The 22338-nt window shown below is 35.2% G+C and overlaps 1 protein-coding gene across 1 annotated transcript in view; it reads right to left on the reverse strand.

The window, feature by feature from the left end:
• Positions 1-22338, reverse strand: part of LOC136033957 (facilitated trehalose transporter Tret1-like) — a 43225-nt gene that overhangs the window by 6006 nt on the left and 14881 nt on the right. The window contains exons 4-6 of the mRNA XM_065714982.1: positions 18198-18448; positions 10158-10338; positions 3475-3669 (exon numbers count right to left, since the gene is read on the reverse strand). Coding sequence (XP_065571054.1) covers positions 3475-3669; positions 10158-10338; positions 18198-18448 — 627 coding nt within the window. The remainder of the gene's footprint in view (positions 1-3474; positions 3670-10157; positions 10339-18197; positions 18449-22338) is intronic.

Here is a 22338-nt window from a genome sequence, read left to right on the forward strand (position 1 = left end):
TTGCGATGAAAGAATTATAAAAAGAATCTTTAATAAACAATAAAGAATTTTAAGGAAAAGTAAAATTTAAAAAAGGAAATTAGTCTGAATCCCGGTGTCCCGGTTTGTACCTTTTTTTTTAAGTTTTTTTAGTTTTACCTCATGATAATAATGATTGCCCTTGAGCTTTGTTGATGGTGATTGCTAATCGAACATTCCCTGTGTCCCCGTCGTCATTTATATATCCCCCTGTGCCCCCGGCGTCCCCGTTGTAGTTGTGTCCCTGTGTCCCGGTCGTCATTTATATTCCCTGTGTCCCGGTCGTCATTTGTATCCCGGTGTGCCGGTCTGTATATACATTCGTTTTTGAAATGGTATATGATGAAATAAATTTTTCTATTTTTCCCCTTTTTTTCTTTTTAGTTTTTTTTATTTTTATTTTTTTGTTTTGTTTTTCTCCTTTATTTTTCATTTTTTTTCCTTTTTTTATTTTTTTTCTTTTTTAGTTTTTTTTAGTTTTTTAGCTTTTTTAGTTTTTTTATTAGTTTTTAGTTTTTTTTGCTTTTTAGTTTTTTTGTAGTTTTTACCTTTTTTTTAGTTTTTTTAGTTTTTTTTTACTTATGTCCTGGTCGTCATTTATACTCCCTATGTCCCGGTCGTCATTTGTGTCCCGGTGCTTTGTTGATGGTGATTGCTAATCGAACATTCCTTGTGTCCCGGTCGCTTTCTCTTTGAGTGTCCCGGTCGTCATTTATATTCCCTATGTGCCGGTGTCTCGGTCGTCATTTGTGTCCCGATGTCCCGGTCTGTAATTTCGTCAGTCGAAAACTAGGGAGAAATAGATAGAGAGAGAAGGAAAAAGAGAGAGAAGGAGAAAGAGAGAGAAGGAGAAAGAGAGAGAGAGAGAGAGAGAGAGAGAGAGAGAGAGAGAGAGAGAGAGAGAGAGAGAGAGAGAGAGAGAGAGAGATTCTGTTTGTTTTTCGTAATTCCCCTCTACAATCTCAGCTCTTAGGATAATAATATCTGAAGAATTTGTTTTCTTTTTTCATTTTACTCTTTCAGTTTTTGTTCTTTATTGTTGTATTAAATAAAAAACACAAGTTTTTTTTAACTGAAAGTAAGGAGCGACATTAAAACTTAAAACGAACAGAAATTACCCCGTATATGAAAGGGGCTGTACCCACTTCAACGCCATCGCTCTTTGCGCTAAAGTTTGACCCTTTCTCTAAACTCTACTTTTTAAAACAGTAAAAGCTTTAGCGTAAAGAGCATGGCGTTGTAGAGGGTACAACCCCTTTCATATACGGGGTAATTTCTGTTCGTTTTAAGTTTTAATGTCGCTCCTTACTTTCAGTTAAAAAAACTTGTGTTTTTTTATTTAATTTCTGAACGTTTTTTTAGTTATTCCATGTTTTGATTTCGGCTCTCCGCAGATGAATAATTAAAGCGAAATTTGTATATTTATTTATTTGGCTAAATGGCTTTCTCATAGTTTTGATCGAATGATTTTGAGAAAAAAAGGAGGGAGAGAAGGCCCAGTTGCCCTCCAATTTTTTGGGTATTTAAAAAGGAAACTAGAACTTTTAGTTTTTACGAACGTTTTCATTAGTAAAAGATATACGTAACTTACGAATTAGCTTACGTAGCAAACTTCTATATTCGTATATTTTTATTACGTATATGAGAGGGTTCACCCACTCGTCAATACCTCGCTCTTTGCACTAAAGTCCCCCGAATCACAAAGGCCGTAGAATAAATAGTTGAAATTACTAAAAATACTTTAGCGTAAAGAGTGAGGTATTAGTAGGAGGTGAACCCCTTATATGCATAATATTTTCTGTTCGTTTTAAGTTTTAATGCAACTCCTTGCTTTCAGTTGAAAAAACTTTTTCATATTTATTTTTTCATTGTTTTTTTTTAAATAATGCTAGAAAATACTGCGCCCCCTTTATGGAAATTTTCTTCCCACACGACAAATTCCTCCATGGAAAGTTCCCCCGCATAACCCCCTCTTCTCAACCCCCCCCCCCCCAACCAAAAAATCCCCCTGAGAACGTCTGTACAGTTCCCAATAACCATTACTATATGCAAACACTAGTAAAAATTTGTAACTTGCAGCCCCTCCCACGGGGACTATGGGGAAGTAAGTCGGCCCCAAAGACATAGTTATAAGGTTTTTCGACTATGTTGAATAAAATGGCTATCTCAGAATTTTGATCCGACGACTTTGGTAAAAATGAGCGTGGGAGGGGGCCTAGGTGCCCTCCAATTTTTTTGTCACTTAAAAAGGCCACTAGAACTCTTCATTTCCGTTCGAATGAGCCCTCTCGCAAAATTCTAGGACCACTGGGTCGATACGATCACCCCTGGGAAAAAAAAAAAACAACAAACAAACAAATAAACACGCATCCGTGATTTGTCTTCTGGTAAAAAAAAACATAATTCCACATTTTTGTAGATAGGAGCTTAGAACTGGTACAATAGTGTTCTCTGATACGTTGAATCTGATGGTGTGATTTTCGTTAGGATTCTGTGATTTTTAGGGGGTGTTTCCCCCTGTTTTCTAAAATAAGGCAAATTTTCTCAGGCTCGTAACTTTTGATGGGTAAGACTAAACTTGATGAAACTTATATATTTGAAATTAGCAATAAAATACGATTGTTTTGATGTAACTACTGGTATCAAAGTTCCGTGTTTTAGAGTTTCGGTTACTATTGAGCCGGGTCGCTCCTTACTACAGTTCGTTATCACGAAGTGTTTAATTTGAGTTTTATAGTACTAAATAATTGAATTGAATTGATCAATAAAAATTAAATTAACTTGCATGAACTACGGACAATAGTTTTAACTAAGACAGTGAAAACTTTAAATTAAAAGTCTTCCCTATTATCTAAACATTTTCAATTCCTTTTATTTATAAGGGCAGAGAGAGTAAGAGACTGAAGGGACATTGAAAGGGAGAAGTAATGGTAATGGTAATTTGTACTGGTAACCATTGGTTGTACAAGACGCAACTTTTTCATAATCCGTATATCTCACACTTGATAGTCCAAAAGGTGATGGCAACCCTGGCTCTGGAGAACAACAAAAAAAGAGCAGTGTTGCAACACTATACTTGACATATTTTGCTATATCTCGTATCTTGCTATATCATATCTTGGCAGTATAATCAATGTCTAAGGAGGTAGGCAACATCCATGATAATTTATATTTTAACCCGTTTATAATATTGTCAATATTTGAACATTAGTCTTCCCATAATATCTAAAGGCAGCTAATTATATACCCTCTGACCCCAAAACTTGCCCGTATTACAATTATTTGATGTGCTGGGAAAACTGCCAAGCTTACCAAGACCATGAGTTAATCTTATTCCTGATGTCAAATAAACCCTAATAAAGAGACTAACATACTACTTATAATAGAAAGTTGACTGCTTTTATCTTAAATCATAAGTTTCCACTTTTAACCTAAAAAAAACTCCCATTAAGTTACCTTTACGTAGAAATATACACCCATTGAGGCCAAACTCAATGACATGGCAAGACTTGAGGTTAGAAGTAAAAGACGTCTGCCTGCTCTGTCAACCAATGTAATCGATAAAACTGTGCAAACGACAAGCAGGAAACCAATAATAACCGAGCTTACATTTCTATCTAAGCTGCTTCCAGTTGATTCGAATATTGTTGCCTGGAACATAAAACTGAAATTAACTAATTACCATTATTATTTATTAAGTCAAATAAATAAATTAAGGGAACTTCCTAAGGCAAATGATTTCTGAGACGACGCTGGATAGGCTTGAAAAAAAAGGAAAAGAAAAAAGACCAGAATCATCATAGTCAGAGAAAAAAAAAGGAATCCTTACAAAAACAAATTCGTTAGTATAAGAGTTAAATTATAGTTATCTCGGAAAAATTCTGATGGAAAAATCATACTATTATTCTCATATTGGCGCCTTTGTGGATGTGTGTTTGTAAGTGTATTTCAAATAAGCATCGGCACTGTTTCTGTTTTCTGTTTCTGTTTCTGTTTTTTCTTGCCTGTTTCTGTTTCTGTTTTTACAAAAAACAGAACAGAAAACAGAAACAGGCTACCTGTTTTTGTTTGACCTGTTTCTGTTCTGTTTCTGTTCTGTTTTTTTTTTTTTATTTGTTTATTTCCGTTTCTGTTTTTTTTCTGTTTTTTTTTAATGCCGCGCTATCTAGCGGGTATGATACCGAAATCGTCCTTTGTCAACAAGAAGAGCAATTTCTTTGATATTCAGGTGAAATCATAGCGACATCTAAACTAGAAGCTCGATTTCCTTGCTAACCTTCGTCCAATTTTGTGTGCTGGAGCAAGCATCCTAAAGGTAAAAATTATGAATAGTTAAATTAGACCAGCCATGCTAGTCTATTTGAACTTTTGTATGCATGAGGGTTCTAGGCTGATTGTTATCAGTCAGCTCATTCCAGATACAGCACTAGCCCATTTAACTTCTTCCTTTTTTTCTTTTTTGTACTATGCTGTAACTCAGACTTATTTTATCCCTAGTACCACACAATTGGACATGCAGAATTCAAATATCACATTGATTTTTTTTTTTCAATTTTTTTTTCAAAAGAATCATCACAACATTGTCGATAACTACATTGTATTCAAAAATTAGTCCTTCCTTCGTTTAATTTTGTGCGCTGGAGCAAGCACCCTAAAAGTAAAATTATGAACAGTTAAATTAGACTAGCCATGCTAGTCTATTTGAACTTTTGTAGGCGTGAGGGTTCCATGCCTATTGTTATCAGTAAGCTCATTACAGATACAGCACAAGCCCATTTAACTTCTTCCTTTTTTTTCTTTTTTGTACTATGCTGTAGCTCAGACTTATTTTATCCCTAGTACCACACAGTTGGACATGCAGAATTCAAATATCACATTGATTTTTTTTTAATTTTTTTTTTCAAAAGAATCATCACAACATTGTCGATAACTACTTTGTATGCAAAAATTAGTCATCCTGACTGGGTGTATCAGGATTCTTGTAGGACAATTGCCTGTCTGTAATTTAAAAAAAAGCTGATTCAAATAACTTTCAGGTACTACTGCAAAACTGTCATGGATATTTCCTCTGATGAAGAGGTAGAAGTTTTACCTAAAATCATAAGGAAAAAGCCAGTTTGGGCTAATTATGGTGTGAAAGACAAATGCAGCATCACCTGCAAGGTTTGCAAAAAGACTATCAAGGCTAGTGGAGGTTCTTCAACTAATTTTGTCAATCACCTGGAAAATGTTCATAAGATTAAGGTGAAAGTACAGTCATCTGCCTCTATTGCAGCAGCACGGCAGGACATGGATATTGTTGCCAATGGCCCAGAAGCTGTTGTTTGTCGTACAGTACAGGGTTCATTGCCAGGATGTGGGATAGCTGAAGAACAGCCAAAGAACCAAAAGAGCAATTTTTCTTTCTCTAGAAAAGGAACTAGAGATATCTGTTCTCTGATGTTGCGCAACCGCTCAAGTCAACTTAAATTGACAAAACAGTGTGTAAGAACAGTACTTGTAGACAAGTTACCACTTTCCATTTTTGACGTGCAAGCCATGCGTTGACTGATACACTCCTTGAGAGGCGGTATTTTGCCTCCATCGGGTCGTACCATAAAAAGGCATGTGTTTCAAGCAAAGAAAAAGAAACTGTTGAAACTGAAATTGAATATGAATCAGGCACTAAAGGTATCTATAACATTTGACTGCTGGTCATATACAGGGGGAGGATACTTCGCAGTGACAGTACATTACCCCAAGCTAGTCAGTGGAAAATGGGTAGTTCACAGTTGCATCTTGCACTTTAAGCGTCTCAAGGTTCGGCATACAGCAGCAAATATACTTGCAGCAATCTTAGTAGCCCTGAAGAAATTTGAACTTGAAGACAAATTGTTCGGTGTTGTAACTGATTCTGGCTCGAGCGTCGTAAAAGCTTGTCAAATTGGTGGAATTGAACGTTCATCTTGCTTTGGCCACTGCCTCCACCTCAGTGTCGCAAATGGCCTCAAATTTTGGGGAGAAATGAATTTGACGTAGAGCAAACACCGGAATGTTATTCAGATGATGAAGGTGAACCCGAACAAGGCACTAGTAGAGAGCAATGTTCCTCAGAGATTGGTCTGACAGAAGATAACCTTCCTGATATCATAGATTCAGACATTGTTGACACTGCTTCAGATGTATGTGACTTGGAAGAGTACGACTCCGACACAGAAACTGAATGGGATGAATGGGCCAGTGGTGCAAATGATTTTACTGAAATTGAAGACTCAGTCTCACTCAATGGTGCACTCAAAAAGTTGCGTCGGACGCTCAAGCTGCTAAAAAAAAGTCAAATATTCAACACGACCTCTTTGAAGGGCTTTGCAAAGAAATAGGACTAAGTGGTCACATCCCTCATGATATGAAAGTGCGTTGGAATAGCACTTACGTGATGATTAGTTCCATATTACACAGAAAATCTGCTCTACAGAAATGATATGATGTAAATGTTCACAATGCGAAAATTAGAGAACTTGAACTTACTGAGCAAGACTGGTCACTTTTAGAATGTGCAACAAGTTGTTTGAGCCCTTTTGAAGAGGCCACCGAACTGGCTAGTGGGTCCACTTACACCACTTCAAGCAAAGCATACATGCTGATCAAGGGATTGGTGAGCTTCTGTGAAGCGAGATCGAAGAGGCTGCTTGAGAATCGCCTGAAGGATCAGCTGCTTATGCAGTTAAAAAAGTATTTTGTGCAAAAACCTAGATTCAAGTTGGAGCTCTACCAGCGTGCAGCTTATCTTGATTCTTGAACATATGAACGAATGACTTTAGAAGAAAGAGTGGCAGCAAGACAGTCCCTCATATGTTTACTTAGCCCACCAAAAGGTCGTCCCACCTAAAGGTCGTAAGTACCAGTAGCCTATAAAGAGTGGGGGCTAGAGATTTTTTTTACAACCGTGGTATATAAGTCTGCTATTCTTACTGAATGTAGAAAAATCTTAGTAATGTCAAGCAAGTTCGAGAAAACGAAAGAAATGTAAAAATTTTCGTCCCCGGCTTAGGCAGGGTGTAGGGGTTTAGGCTCTTACAGAAAAGCTTTCTGAATTCTATGGTTGGAAAAGTTAAGGGAAACCTGAAAATAAAACTATATGTCATTAATGTAAGAGGTCTTGCTATTTTTCCCTCTCCCCTCTCCATTCTGTTGTCCTTCTGCCTCTTGTTTTTAGTCCAATTAATAATCCAATTAATAATTAATAATCCAATTAATATCTTTTATAATAAATTAGTGACAAAGAATTTGAGAATAAATGCAATTCGGCCGTTAGGCCTAAGAATTTTTGGTAAAATTGCACCCGATTGGACGCATTTTATGACAAATTTTGCCAAATTTCGCCCCCCCTAAAAATACGCTAGTGTGTTGAATTACACGAAGTTGCTCATCTTTTGTATGTAACTAAAAGGATTTAACAAGAAGATGTTTTCTTTCCTATTAGAAATAGAAGAAGTAAGGAAAAAAACGAAAAAACAGCTGTTAAAACAGCTGATTTTTTGAAAAAACAGCTGGTTTCTGTTTTTTCGAAAAACAGAACAGATTACAGAAACAGATCACCTGTTTTTATTTGACCTGTTTCTGTTTCTGCTCTGTTTTTTTTCTAACTGTTTTTTTCTGTTTCTGTTTTTCTCAAAAACAGAAACAGTGCCGATGCATAATTTCAAATGTTCAGCACATTTTTTTCAGTATATTATTGATAGATTTTTAACTGGGCTCTTTGGGGAAATGTCTTATGATTTTCCCAAAAAAAGTTTTTGACATGCATTAGAACTTTTTGTTCGAACGACGCGCATTTTTGTGAAACTGATACAAGATGGTTGGGATTAAATATTTTTACACAGCCAGTAGAAAGAAACTAGATGAAGAAAAATAGAATTAATTGAGAAACTATTCTAAATGCTAATTTTGAAAAGTAAATTCTAGAAAGTAATTTGTTCCATTTTCGAAAAAAAACGCCATTTCTGATTTCTATTGTCTCATTTCTGAATTATTCAATATTATCAAATTTCAGTCATGAGCAGACTCTTGGCTAATATTAGCACTCTTGTGTTTTGACAACCCAAAAACGCAAAACTAACACTTAGAGCAAAACAGTTGAAACACCAGTGTTCTTTATTCCAATAATGTACCAGAAATCTGTTTTTGGAAGTCTCACAGATGAAAGCAGGGAAGCAACCTCTTTACCCCCCTCCCTCTCCTAAGCTGGTGAATCTATCATGAAGAGGACAACGTGTGATGAAATGAGTATAGTTTTATCTTAAGCCTTAACATTTGGGAGGAACGATACAGACTCAAATATTCACCATTATTTCCTTTTGCACATGTCCTGAGGCAGAACTTAGGATAGCCAGTTAGCCGCTATGTCTCTGTCTGTTGAAAATTGTCCATTTTAAGTTAAGATAATAAATAAACTTAATGGTAAAAAAAACTTCCAATGGTCAAAAGAAGAATATTTTTGGAGAAAAAATGCAGGATATATCTACCAATTTTGTTGATCAAAAATTCCGTCACTGACGTGAACTTGACAATGCAGCTCATATATTGAACGCAGTGGCGTAATTTCGTCAAAATCCAGGTGGGGGATACTGCAGCCAATTTTCCAATTTCAAGTGAAAATGGCAGTGAAGAATGCAAAACGAGCCATATAGCACCACAAAGACAAATACATATTAAAGAGAAATTAACTCTTACTCTAGATGCTTGAATTATGCAGCCTAATCTTATTTTTGACAAGATTTTTTGCGGAAACTAAATTTCAGCTGGGGATACGCTGGGTTCTGGGTAGGGAGGAAAACTGGGTCAATTAAGGGGAAGTCCCCCCTCCTTATGGCGAACTACGCCCCTGGTTGAATGTTCAATAGTAAAGGTATACCAATACCTAAAAAGAAGGCTTTACTTATTTAAATAAAACTTATTTAAATTAAATAAGTTTTATTTAATTAAACTTATTTAATTTACGAACCTAAAAACAAATTTTCCAAACTTAACCTGGAATAGACATACCAACTATTCGTTTACACGAAGATAATTTTATTGGGTGACATAGAATCTGGCTCACAACTATAATCCAATTCGTTTAAAAACTTCGATTTGAACTTAAATTTTTGTTCTTATTTTCGTCTTAACTCTCAACTAATAAGGGACCAAAAAACTAAGAAAAAGTACCTACACCTTGTACTTACATTTAAAATAGCGTTAGATGGATACACTAACAGTTTTGATTTCTGCAAGTATCGGCTTGACTACATCCACCATTCTGGTAGTCCTGTATCTCGCCTTCAGGTAAATTAGTAAAATTTTACTTGATACCTATTGTCCTATGTTGTACAAAAAGATGAATATGCTTGAAGCATTAAGGACATCAAGATAAAACCTTTTCGTTCACTCTTGTATCTGGAAATTGTAATTTTCTAAGACTCTTCCTCTGGTTGTCCAAAAACTAGAATGCTACGGAAGAGAACCACATTTTTATGCAGCGTTGCCACGTTGAACCATAAAAATATGCAAGCATAACTAAGTAGTTCAATCTGATAAATTTTTTTCATCCGTGAAAACTAAAAAATTCATAATCTACTAATCGCTAAAAGACAATCATACCTTCTTAAGCTGTTTAGTACCGAGTGTTTTGGCTAATTTTTGGCCCCCTATTTTTTTATTTCTGTTTTGGCGCACACTACCACCAAAAACCACACACATTCTCTCTCTCTTTATATATATATATATATATATATATATATATATATATATATATATATATATATATATATATATATATATATATATATATATATATATATATATATATATATATATATATATATATATATATATATATATATATATATATATATATATATATATATATATATATATATATAATTAAAAAAATAATAATTAATAAAATAATTAATAATTAATAAATAATAATTAGTCATTAAAAAAATTACTCCTAGTTTTTTTTTTTAATGAAAATATATTTGGTTGTGTAGGTGTTACTTTGTTGTGTATAGATTTGGCTGTGTATGTTTGTGCATGTTGTATATGTTTGACCAATGGGAACAATTAGATTTCGTTTTCAATTTCCTTGATACTTTAAATTAAATTAATAAAACTCTTACGTTGTAATAAATAATCGCACTAAATCCAGATAGTTGTTGGAGCAACATAATCATAAGAGACAGTACCGCTGGTTTAAAAACAGAACGTTCAAAGAAATCACTGATTGTGATTTTCCCAGCATCTTTGTTCTTTGAAGCACTTTCTAAAATCCTTTCAAATTCCGCCTCTATGTTTGTTTCCCTGAAAAAAAAAAATTGTATAGTAAACACAATGTATCTGTGATTAAAACACACTTAAAGACAGATCCCTCTATTTCTATGTTATTACCAATTAATCTTAGTTTTTGAAAAGGATTTTAACTTATACCAGTTAATTTAAGAGTGTGGCAGTCTTTGTTTCTTCTTACCTGAATCAAGGTAATATTGTAGATTACTTTTTCGTCAGCAGCGACGAACTAGAGTCTTTCCATATCCGGATAGTCAAGGGGCATAAAATACGTAATATGTTTCTCCATATTATGGGGGGGGGCAAATGCCTCTTTGGGGGGATTCTAGTTCCGTCTTTAACAGTCGAAAGTGATTGGAGGGCATATAACCCCTCCACACCCATCATTTTCCCAAATATACCCAATCAAAAAGTTTAGATAGCCAAATTGTTCAGCGTAGTTGAAAAGTCCAGCAATTATCTTTAGAAAATAAGCTCCCTTCCTTCAGGGGGAGGGGGTATGACTTACAAGGGTTGTAAGTTATGCCCTGGGGGGGTATATAAGGTACTTATGGGAAGGGTGGTCACATAAGCTTCAGAGGGGATTCATGGGATTGGAAATCGAAAAGTATAGTGCCCTTTTGAGAAGTAACCTTTTGCAAGGAAACAAGACCCCCCCCCACCATCGCCCATAATCTCCCCAAACGCATCCAGTAAAAGATTTTGAGATAACCATTTTGTTCAGAAATATTTGGAATGTCTAGTAATTGTGTCTTTGGGGTTGAAAACCCCCCTTAGCCATCAGGGCAATGGTTGTAAGCTGTGCCCGGGGAATACAAGGTTTAAATTAAAAAGATAGTGGTATGAGCTTCGGAGGGGGCTTATTGGATTAAAAATTGGAAATTCTGGTACTCTTCTTAAGAGTCAGAAATTCGTATAAAAAGCTGGGAAAATCGACCTTACGGTCAAAATTACTGGGTATGGTCCACTAAGCCTAAACTAGAGCCCAGGGTTTACATTCATACATTGTATATAATATTTAAGAAAAACTTTTCCACACCATCCGAGAGGCAAAGATCCAGATCCTTTTTTTCAATTAATATTAGTCAAATATTACTTGTAAACAGTGCAAGCAAGTCAATTATAAACAGAATATATTTTACCAACAGGCTAAAAACCCGGACTGGAACCAGATTTCATCGATTAGGTTCAGCTTGTTGTCTGCTGAAACCTCCCACACACGCAGTGGCGTAGTGGGATAAAGTTTCTGTACCAATAGGCATCTGAATGTAATATTTTTTTAGTACAAGGAGAAACACTTAATCCAGTCATGGCCAGAACCTCAGGAAAAATTTTGTACCTTATTTACATGATTTACGTCACATTCCACCCTTGCCTAGTTGATTAACGCTCCATTGACAAAGGCGATGCACAGGCAATCTAACTGTCTATACGCAATTAGCTCACGCATTCAAAGCGTGAAATTAGCGACATTTCAAAGTTTTCCCCTGAGAATTATTTGTGTCTCTGAGTGATTAAAGAAGAAAGCAGGTTTGTTTTTAACTAAAAGTAAAGATCCATGTTAAAACTTAAACGAATAGATATTATTTCGATATAGGGAGGACCTTGCTCCTCACGTTAACGCTATTTAGAATGTACGAAAAACTATCTTATTCTAATTTAACGAGCCTTGTGTTTCTCTTTTTATTCGTAAAGGATTAGGATACAAAACCATACTTTAGTGAAAAGAGCGAAGCATTTAAATATAATATCTAAATATTTAATAAAATAAAAAAATACAGTCAAATTAAATTTCAAACTGATTGGCGTTTCAGCAATTGACATGATTATATATCAAATATTAAGTTTAACCTTATTTCTTCCATAGACCGTTCACGATAAATTTAGTCTCACTGCAAACAAGAGTTTAGCTACTACCTCCTATCCTAACTTCACAAATCTAAAGCCTGCTACGTCATTAGCGCTTCACTGAAAGCGAATTACATTACAAATATTCTCGTTTATAGTTATTACAGCACTGAAATGAAAATACATATTACACTATTCAAACTTTACCTATTTAATTTTATTTATTGTAAGAAGAATTATACTTTTTCAATTTTATTTGTTCAACTAGAATTCTATCTTTAGCCTTCTTATAATATATTAAACACTAAATGCATATTAAATGCGTTCAATAACTTATAGCAACTAAATGTTTTTCCTTGTTTTATAAAAGTATCAAACAGTTCGTGGTAACAAACTGTAAATAAGCAGCGACCTGGCTCAACAGTAACCGAAACTCTAAAAAATGGAACTTTTGATACCATTAGTTACATCAAAAGAATTGCCTTTTTATAGTGATTCTAAATATATAAGTTTCATCAAGTTTTTTTTTCCATCAAAAGTTTCGAGCGAGAGAAAATTTGCCTTATTTTAGAAAATGGGGGAAAACAACCCCTAGTAGTCATAGAATCTTAAAGAAAATCACACCGTCAGATTCAGCGTATCAGAGAACCCTACTGTAGAAGTTATAAGTTCCTATCTACAAAAATGGGGAATTTGTATTTTTTCCCAGAAGGCAGATGACGGATGCATGTTTATTTGTCTTTTGTTTTATTTTCTCCAGGGGTGATCGTATCGACCGAGTGGTCCTAGAATGTCGGAAGAGGGCTCATTCTAACGGATATTAAAAGTTCTAGCGTCATTTTTAGGTGACCAAAAAATTGGAGGGCACTTAGGCCCTCTCCCACGCTCATTTTTTCCAAAAGTCACCCGATCAGAATTTTGAAATAACCATTTTGTTCAGTATTGTCAATAAACATAATAAATATATCTTTCAAAACAACTTAATCCCTCACAGACCACGGGGGAGGGCTGCAAGTTACAAACTTTGACTATTGCTTACATATAGTAATGGTTTTTGGAACGTGTTCAGACGTTCTCAGGGGGAACTTTTCACGTTAAGGGGGGTTTGGGGGAGGGGGTTACGTGGGAGGATCTTTCTACGGAGTAATTTATCACGAGGGAAGAAATTTCCATGATGGGGCCGCAGGATTTTCTAGCATTATTTAAAAAAAAAAACAATGATAAAATAAATAAATAAAACAAGAGCTAAGAGCTCATATGGCACTTGTGACGAGGCGAGAAGAGCTAAGAGCCAAGAGATCATATTGTATGAGCTCTAACAAAATTCTATGAAATAATTGATTGATTTAAAAAGGAAAATAAGAGGCTTAATGCCGGTCAGGATTTAAAATAAGAGCTCTGAGTCACGTTATCCTTCTAAATATCAAAATTCATTAAGATCCGATCACCCGCTCGTCAGTTATAAATACCTATTTTTTTCTAATTTTTCCTCTCCCTTTAGCCCCCCATATAGTCGAATCTGGGAAAACGACTTTATCAAGTCAAATTGTGCAGCTCCCTGAATAAGATTTTCATCGTCCTAGCACGTCCAGAAGCACCAAACTCGCCAAATCACTGAACCCCTGCCCCCATCTCCCCCAAAGAGAGCGAATCCAGTACGATTCTGTCAATCACGTATCAAGGACAATTGTTTATTCTATCCACCAAGCTTCATCCCGATTCCTACACTCCGAGTGTTTTTCCATGATTTCCCCCTCCAACTCCCCCCAATGTCAAACGATCTGATCGAGATTTGAAATAAGAGCTCTGAGACATGAATTGTTTCTAAAAATCAAATTTCATTAAGATCCGATCATCTATTCGTAAGATAAAAATACCCCAATTTTGACATTTTCCAAGAATTCCGGTTTCCCCCTCCAACTCCTCCCAACGTCACAGGATCTGGTCGGAATTTAAAATAAGAACTTTAAAGCACAAGATCCTTCTAAATATCAAATTTCATTAAGATCCTGTCACCCTTTCGTAAGTTACAAATACCTCAATTTTCAAAATTACCCCCCCCCCCCTCCAATTCCCACAAAGAGAGCAGATCCGGTACGGTTATGTCAGTCACGTATCTTAGACAGGTTTTTATTCTTCCCATCCATTTTCATCCTGATCTCACCGCTTTAAGTATTTTCTAAGATTTCCGGTCCCCCCTCAACTGCCTCCCCCCAGTTATGCTTGATCCGGTTGAAATTTAAAATAAGAGATCTGAGTTACGAGGTCCTTCTAAATATGAAGTTTCATGAAGATCCGATAACCCGTTCGTAAGTTAAAAATACCTCATTTTTTCTAGTTTTTCAGAATTAACCCCTCCCCCAACTACCCCAAAGTGAGCGTATCCGTTCCGGTTATGTCAATCATGTATCTAGGACTCGTGATTATTTTTTCCACCAAGTTTCATCCCGATCCCTCCACTCTGAGTGTTTTTCAAGTTTTAGGTTTCCCCCTCCCAACTCCCCCCCAATGTCACCAGATCTGTTTGGGTTTAAAATAAGAGCTCTGATCCACGATATCCTTCTAAACATCAAATTTCATTGAGATCCGATCACCTGTTCGTAAGTTAAAAATACCTAATTTTTTCTAACTTTTCGAATTACCCCCCCCCCCCCCCCAACTACCCCAAAGAGAGTGGATCCGTTCCGGTTATGTCAATCATGTATCTAGGACTCGTGATTATTTTTTCCACCAAGTTTAATCCCGATCCCTCCACTCTAAGTGTTTTCCAAGTTTTAGGTTTCCCCCTCCCACCTCCCCCCACCCAATGTCATCAGATCCGATCGGGATTTAAAATAAGAGCTCTAAGACACGATATCCTTCTAAACATCAAATTTCATTGAGATCCGATCACCCGTTCGTAAGTTAAAAATACCCAATTTTTTCCAACTTTTCAGAATTACCCCCCCCCCCCCCAACTACCCCAAAGAGAGTGGATCCATTCCGATTATGTCAATCATGTATCTGGGCCTTGTGCTTATTTTTCCCATCAAGTTTCATCCAGATCCCTCCACTCTAAGTGTTTTCCAAGATTTTAGGTTTCTTCCCTCCAAATCCCCCCAATGTCATCAGGTCAGGTCGAAATTTAAAATAAGAGCTCTGAGACACAATATCATTCCAAACATCAAATTTCATTAAGATCCCATCACCCATTCATAAGTTAAAAATACTTAATTTTTTCTATCCCATCCATTTTCATCCTGATCTCACCGCTTTAAGTATTTTCTAAGATTTCCGGTCCCCCCCCTCAACTGCCTCCCCCCAGTTACGCTTGATCCGGTTGAAATTTAAAATAAGAGATCTGAGTTACGAGGTCCTTCTAAATATGAAGTTTCATGAAGATCCGATAACCCGTTCGTAAGTTAAAAATACCTCATTTTTTCTAGTTTTTCAGAATTAACCCCTCCCCCAACTACCCCAAAGTGAGCGTATCCGTTCCGGTTATGTCAATCATGTATCTAGGACTCGTGATTATTTTTTCCACCAAGTTTCATCCCGATCCCTCCACTCTGAGTGTTTTTCAAGTTTTAGGTTTCCCCCTCCCAACTCCCCCCCAATGTCACCAGATCTGTTTGGGTTTAAAATAAGAGCTCTGATCCACGATATCCTTCTAAACATCAAATTTCATTGAGATCCGATCACCTGTTCGTAAGTTAAAAATACCTAATTTTTTCTAACTTTTTGAATTACCCCCCCCCCCCAACTACCCCAAAGAGAGTGGATCCGTTCCGGTTATGTCAATCATGTATCTAGGACTCGTGATTATTTTTTCCACCAAGTTTAATCCCGATCCCTCCACTCTAAGTGTTTTCCAAGTTTTAGGTTTCCCCCTCCCACCTCCCCCCACCCAATGTCATCAGATCCGATCGGGATTTAAAATAAGAGCTCTAAGACACGATATCCTTCTAAACATCAAATTTCATTGAGATCCGATCACCCGTTCGTAAGTTAAAAATACCCAATTTTTTCCAACTTTTCAGAATTACCCCCCCCCCCCCCCAACTACCCCAAAGAGAGTGGATCCATTCCGATTATGTCAATCATGTATCTGGGCCTTGTGCTTATTTTTCCCATCAAGTTTCATCCCGATCCCTCCACTCTAAGTCTTTTCCAAGATTTTAGGTTTCTTCCCTCCAAATCCCCCCAATGTCATCAGGTCAGGTCGAAATTTAAAATAAGAGCTCTGAGACACAATATCATTCCAAACATCAAATTTCATTAAGATCCCATCACCCATTCATAAGTTAAAAATACTTAATTTTATCTATTTTTTCCGAATTAACCAGCTCCCCACTCCCCCTCCCCCCCAGATGGTCAAATTGGAAAAACGACTATTTCTAATTTAAGCTGGTCCCGTCCCTGATACGGCTGCCAAATTTCATCGTCCTAGCTTACCTGGTAGTGCCTAAAGTAGCAAAACCGGGACCGACAGACAGACCGACAGACCGACAGACAGACCGACAGAATTGCCGATTGCTATATGTCACTTGGTTAATACCAAGTGCCATAAAAAATTTCAGCTGAAAGTAAGGAGCAGCATTAGAACCTATAATGAACAGAAATTATTACGTATATAAGAGGTTCGACTCTTCCACAATGCCTCACTCTTTACCCTAAAGTATTTTTAGTAATTTCAACTATTTATTCTATGGCCTTTGTGACTTAGGGGTCATTCTTAAGGAATTGGGACAAAATTTAAGCTTTTCTGTACAGAAAAAGGTATTGACGAGGGGGAGAACCCCCCAATATATGTAATAAAAATATGTAAATATAAAAGTTCGTTACGTAAGTTAATTCGTAAGTTACATATATTTATTACTAATAGAAACTTTCGTAAAAAAATAAAAGTTCTAGTTGTGTTTTTAAGTAGTCAAAAATTGGAGGGCAACTAGACCCCCTTCCCCACTCCCTTTTTCTTATCGAAATCGTCCAGTCAAAACTATGAGAAAGTCATTTAGCCAAAAAAAATCAATATGCAAATTTGGTTTTAATTATTCATGTGCGGTGATCCAAAATCAAAACATGCATTAATTAAAAAACGTTCAGAAATTAAATGAAAAACAAGTTTTTGAACTGCTGGTTAGGAGTGACATTAAAATTTAAAACGAACAGAAATTATTCCGTATATGAAAGGGGTCATTCCCTCCTCAACACCTCGTTGCGAGAAAGAGTCAAACTTTAGCGTAAAAAGCGAGGCGATGGGGAGGGGACAATCCTATCAGATACAGAATAATTTCTGTTCATTTTAAGTTTTAATGCCGCTCCTTACTAGCAATTAAAAAATGTTTTTTTTTATATATATAATTACATTCAGATTCCTATTGGGATAGAAATTTTATCCCACTACACCACTGCTTGTTTGGGGCGTACTAGCACACAACAAGTTGGACGTAATCGAAGAAATTAGGTTCCAATCCGGGTTTTTAGTCTGTTGATAAAATATGTTTTGACTGTAAACGAACTGTCACAAGGTATTGAACGTAAATAATGTGTATTTAGCGTTTAATATATTATAAGGCACTAAAGGTTTAATTCGAATTGAACTATTTGTATTTTCATTTTAATGCTGTAATAACTGGAAAAGAGAATATTTGTAATATATTTCGCTTGCACTGAAGCGCCATAATGCAGTAGGTTTTAAACTTTTACAGTTAGGGAAAGAGGCAGTACCCACGCTCTTCTTAGAATTGATTTTCGTTTCAATCTTGACGCACATATTTAATTCCAAATCAGAGTTTCTTGTAGAATTTTTCGGCCAATCAGAAAAATATATCAGAATTGGCTCAGCTGTAAATAAATCTCAGTATTTGTAAACCTTATTATGAATGAGCCTTGAAGTAAATACTTTTTCAGCAATCTGTCATGCAATAGCTTTTTTTTTAACTCCGCTCTATACTTTTGTGAAGCCTAACTCCATTTAAAAATAAATAAATCAACCTGTGGATTATGAATCTCATAGTTATTGAAAGACTATTCGCTAACCTTACCCTCCTCGGAACCTTTGCAGTGCCTCCTTGGCTTCTTCTGGTCTATTTTTAGTTAAAAGCCATACTGGTGAGCTTGGTGCAAAATACATACAAAAGCCTTGGAATATGGGGAAAAAGCCTATGAGTATTGCCTCGTCGTTCCAAGACAAGAAACCTCCAAAAAGATATCCAAGCAGAATGCCAACTCCAAGAAGCACTGCTGTGAAACTTCCTAACGCTCCTCGAACTCTTGGGGATGCGCACTCAGCAATCTATGGATAAACAAAATTATAAGATTTAGCTTAGATCTGACGGTGATGGGGCTAAGTTAGACCTAAAAGCTCCAAAATCCGTATAATCTGGGCCAAAAAGGAGATTGAGTTCTTAAATAATGAGTAAAATAGGATTTCTTCTGTAGTCTTGCGTTTCGTAGGACAATTCGGTTCAGTGAGATACCTGGTAATTCAGTAAGATACCCGGGAAGTGCTTACTTTATTTCCCCCCAAAATTCAAATAGCTTGCTTGAGGCTGAACCTGATTATCACGTTCGTTAGTACAGAACATGGTCTAATGGCACTGAGGAGTATACCACTTGATTTTCAAACATGCCTCTTTTCATATTTTTAGATTATGTAAAAATATAAGATTTCTTATAAGCAGGAGGCATTCAGGTTATTCATAACTAGGTAACTGATCACATAAAATCTTTACTTCCAAATTTAAAAATATAGAAAAAATCTATAAACTATTTTTCAGAATCTATTCGGAAATGTGTTTTAATTACATTTTAGTAATGTAATTTTTATTAGTAATTAGTTTATTAATTAGTAATTTTATTAATTAATTAATTAGTAATTAATTAATTAGTAAGTAAGTAATTAATTAATTAATTAATTAAATAATTAATTAGTAATTAATTAGTAATATTAATTAGTAATTAGTTTATTAGTAATTTTATAGTAATTAGTAATAGTAATTGAGTGTAATGAGTTAACTAGCTTTATCGCTTAGAAAAAGATCTCAAATAAATACTATTTTTTCTCTTTTTTTCTTTGTTATTAATCATGGCACTGGAGTAGTGATTGAAGCCCTGATGATGAAATAGGTCTTATGTGTACTTCCTTGTTCAACCTGTTCCTAAGATAACTCATTTGATCATATTTCTAATCTCCTTCAAATGAACAAAGATTTCAGAAGAAAAAATACTTAGCTATAAGGTCTTCCTTTCCAATGGGAGTAGTGAGACACTTTTGGGTCATGCCAAGGACAACGAGGAACAACCGATTTCCCATCATAAATTGGATCTATGAACTTCCAGTTTAATGACAATGAAATTTTTTACGAATTATCTTGAGCTATCTCCCTGAATAGCAATGACCTAAAGCTAAATTGGGCCGGGACCACGTCCATCTATATATTATTGAATGATCTAGCCAAAGAAAATGAACTTTTGTGTGACTGACAAAGCACCCTTAGTTTTCCAAAACCAAAGAAAAACTATATTTCAAAATATGATTTTCAGAATGGAAATTTTTTACTTTTAAATGAAAACTGTAGGTTCTATAATTTTTATTTTTTAGGTTAAAGACTCCGATTAAAAAAATCTTGTAAAAAAGAAAAACATTGCATGTCACCGGCCTACATTTTTATTGCGTGGTTAAATATAATTTAGTCAAAGTTCTTTTACTAAGGGCCATACAAAGCTCTTTTTAATTATCTTACTTTCTCTTTGACGACTATGTCTTACATGTGAATATGTTTTGGGGCAATTGTCAAGAGAAAATTTTCATTAGGATTAGAATTATCTGGGGGATGTTTCCATTGAGGGGAGGGGAGGTTGTTTCGCGGGAGAAATTTTTTATGAGTGAATTTTCCACGGGAGAAAGTTCCCATTCGAGGGGGTGTTCCCAATCTCCATTTGAATAGCCCTTCTGACGTCAATACGATCACCGTTTCCCCATGAGGTGGCTCTAGGAAAAAAAATAGTATGTAATAAGGAGACATTGAAGCCTTATGGCTATTAATATATGCAGGTCTAGAGTTCCTCATTTCTTCTGAAAAAAGAATGTCGTTTCAATTGTATGTGACTGGCCAACATTTCTTAATGCATGGTTAGAACTAATCATAGTCAAGTAAGCGGTAGTTTATATTCTTTGAGTTAAGTACCAAGTTTAATCGAACACGATTAAACGATTAAACATGTTCGAACACGAACATGATAAGCTTATTTCAGAACAACTGGACATGCTTGAGTGCACCACAAGGTGTAAAAAGAACAGTAAAAAGAACAGTGTAAAAAAAGAACAGTTTAAAAAAACAAACAGTCTAAAAAGAACAGTCTAAAAAAAACAGTAAAAAGAACAGTGTAAAAAGGTGTAAAAACAGAATATATTTTAGCAGACCAGTGCTATTTCAAACTATTTTGTATGTTTCAGAAGATTTATTTAAAATATTAGTGTGAAATATACTTTCTTTGGTTATATATTCCATGCTTGAGATTGTTCATAGTCACCATTTTAGGAAATCAGAGTTGTCGGTGACAGTTTTTATATGTGTTATTCATCTAGATAATTAAGATGGTTTTTAAATCACATTAGAATCATTTAGGTAATACCTTGAGATACATTCACTTCTTATATGTAGTCTACAACGTTCGTTTGAGATGATTGGTACTTTTTTTTCAGCTTGCACATCGTTGTTTTTGACTTTCCATAACCAGGATTTGCAAGACAGAGTTTCATTAAAACCAGTAAACGTATTCGTAGATATATTCTGCTTTCATATGTAATTTATTGTTTTGTTTAAGAAAACTACATCTTAATCTTGAGAAACAAGATAGCTCTATATCACAATATGTATTCTTTAGATACATTTCCATGTTTGATGATATGCATAGCCATTGCGTTAGCAATTCAGGATTGGAAGTGGCAATATATAAATATCTGAGGTGACATATATGCCTCACTAAGTGATTTAGGTACATACAATCATTACACATATTCTGCTATCATATGCAATTGACTAAATTTATACGAGATGATTGACCTTCTTGATCTTACACATTATTGTTTGACAAGACTTCCCATAGCTAGAAGTTTGCAAGACAATCCTATAATAAAACTACTAAGATATATTTTTATCTCATATATATTTTATTACTTGCTTTAAGAAAATTTGCTTTAAGAAAATTTGTATTTCGATATGGTAACTCCATATCGAAATACAAATTTTGTAGTTGACTTTCAATGCTTGATAATATTCATGGTCATCATTATATCAAATCAGAGTTATCAGTTAAAGTTTTTAGTTGATTATGGGTTGTATAAAACAATAATATTTAAGCTAAAAAGTGTAAATTAGGACCGTTGAACAAAGTACACTGCTTATAGGGGAAAACATTTATTATGACTTATGAATTGTCTATAATAACAGTGATTTACTAAAAAGTTCCACTGAGATGTCCCATGGATGAAAAATGTAATTTAAAAATCATAAAAACATCACTGATATCTATGATCTGCTAAAATGTTGACTGTGAACATACCCAAATAAGAATATGTAACCGAAAAAGTATTTTAAATCAAACGTATTAGCAGATTATATCCCATGAATGTAATCAAAATTCATGAGATTACATTCACGAAATATATCCTGCTAATACGTTTAATTTGGAATATTTTTTCGGTTACACTTCCTTATTTGGGTATGTTCACAGTCTATGCATTAATAAAAGTTGAAATCCATTGGCCTCTAAAATATGAACTGTTTATGATAAAATAACATGAAGTCCTTGTCACAAGAGCTCACGGTCACTCATTCAGAGCTTGAATTGGTATGGAGTCCAGTCTTGGCGTACTGGAAGTTAGTAGCTGAAGCTCAGTGCTGTTCAAGGAGCTAGCTCAAGGTCATTCATGCAAAAGTTCATTGTCATGACGCTGTAATTTCATTTAAACACTTAAGGAGGAGAGAAGGGTTATTTTAAAAAGGATGCGTCCTCCTCCTTGGAAGATCCACTTACTAATTTTTATGTGGGAAGTTTAAAGCCAATACAAAGACTGGAAAGTTTCTGTGTCTCAATCTTTTTTGCAAACAGAGTCATTAATCCTCCATATGGTTGAACCAACAAAAACTATAGAATTTAATTAGCTTTGTTGTTCAAGTC

Source organism: Artemia franciscana, chromosome 12 (assembly GCF_032884065.1).
Source record: "Artemia franciscana chromosome 12, ASM3288406v1, whole genome shotgun sequence".
Taxonomy (NCBI): domain Eukaryota; kingdom Metazoa; phylum Arthropoda; class Branchiopoda; order Anostraca; family Artemiidae; genus Artemia; species Artemia franciscana.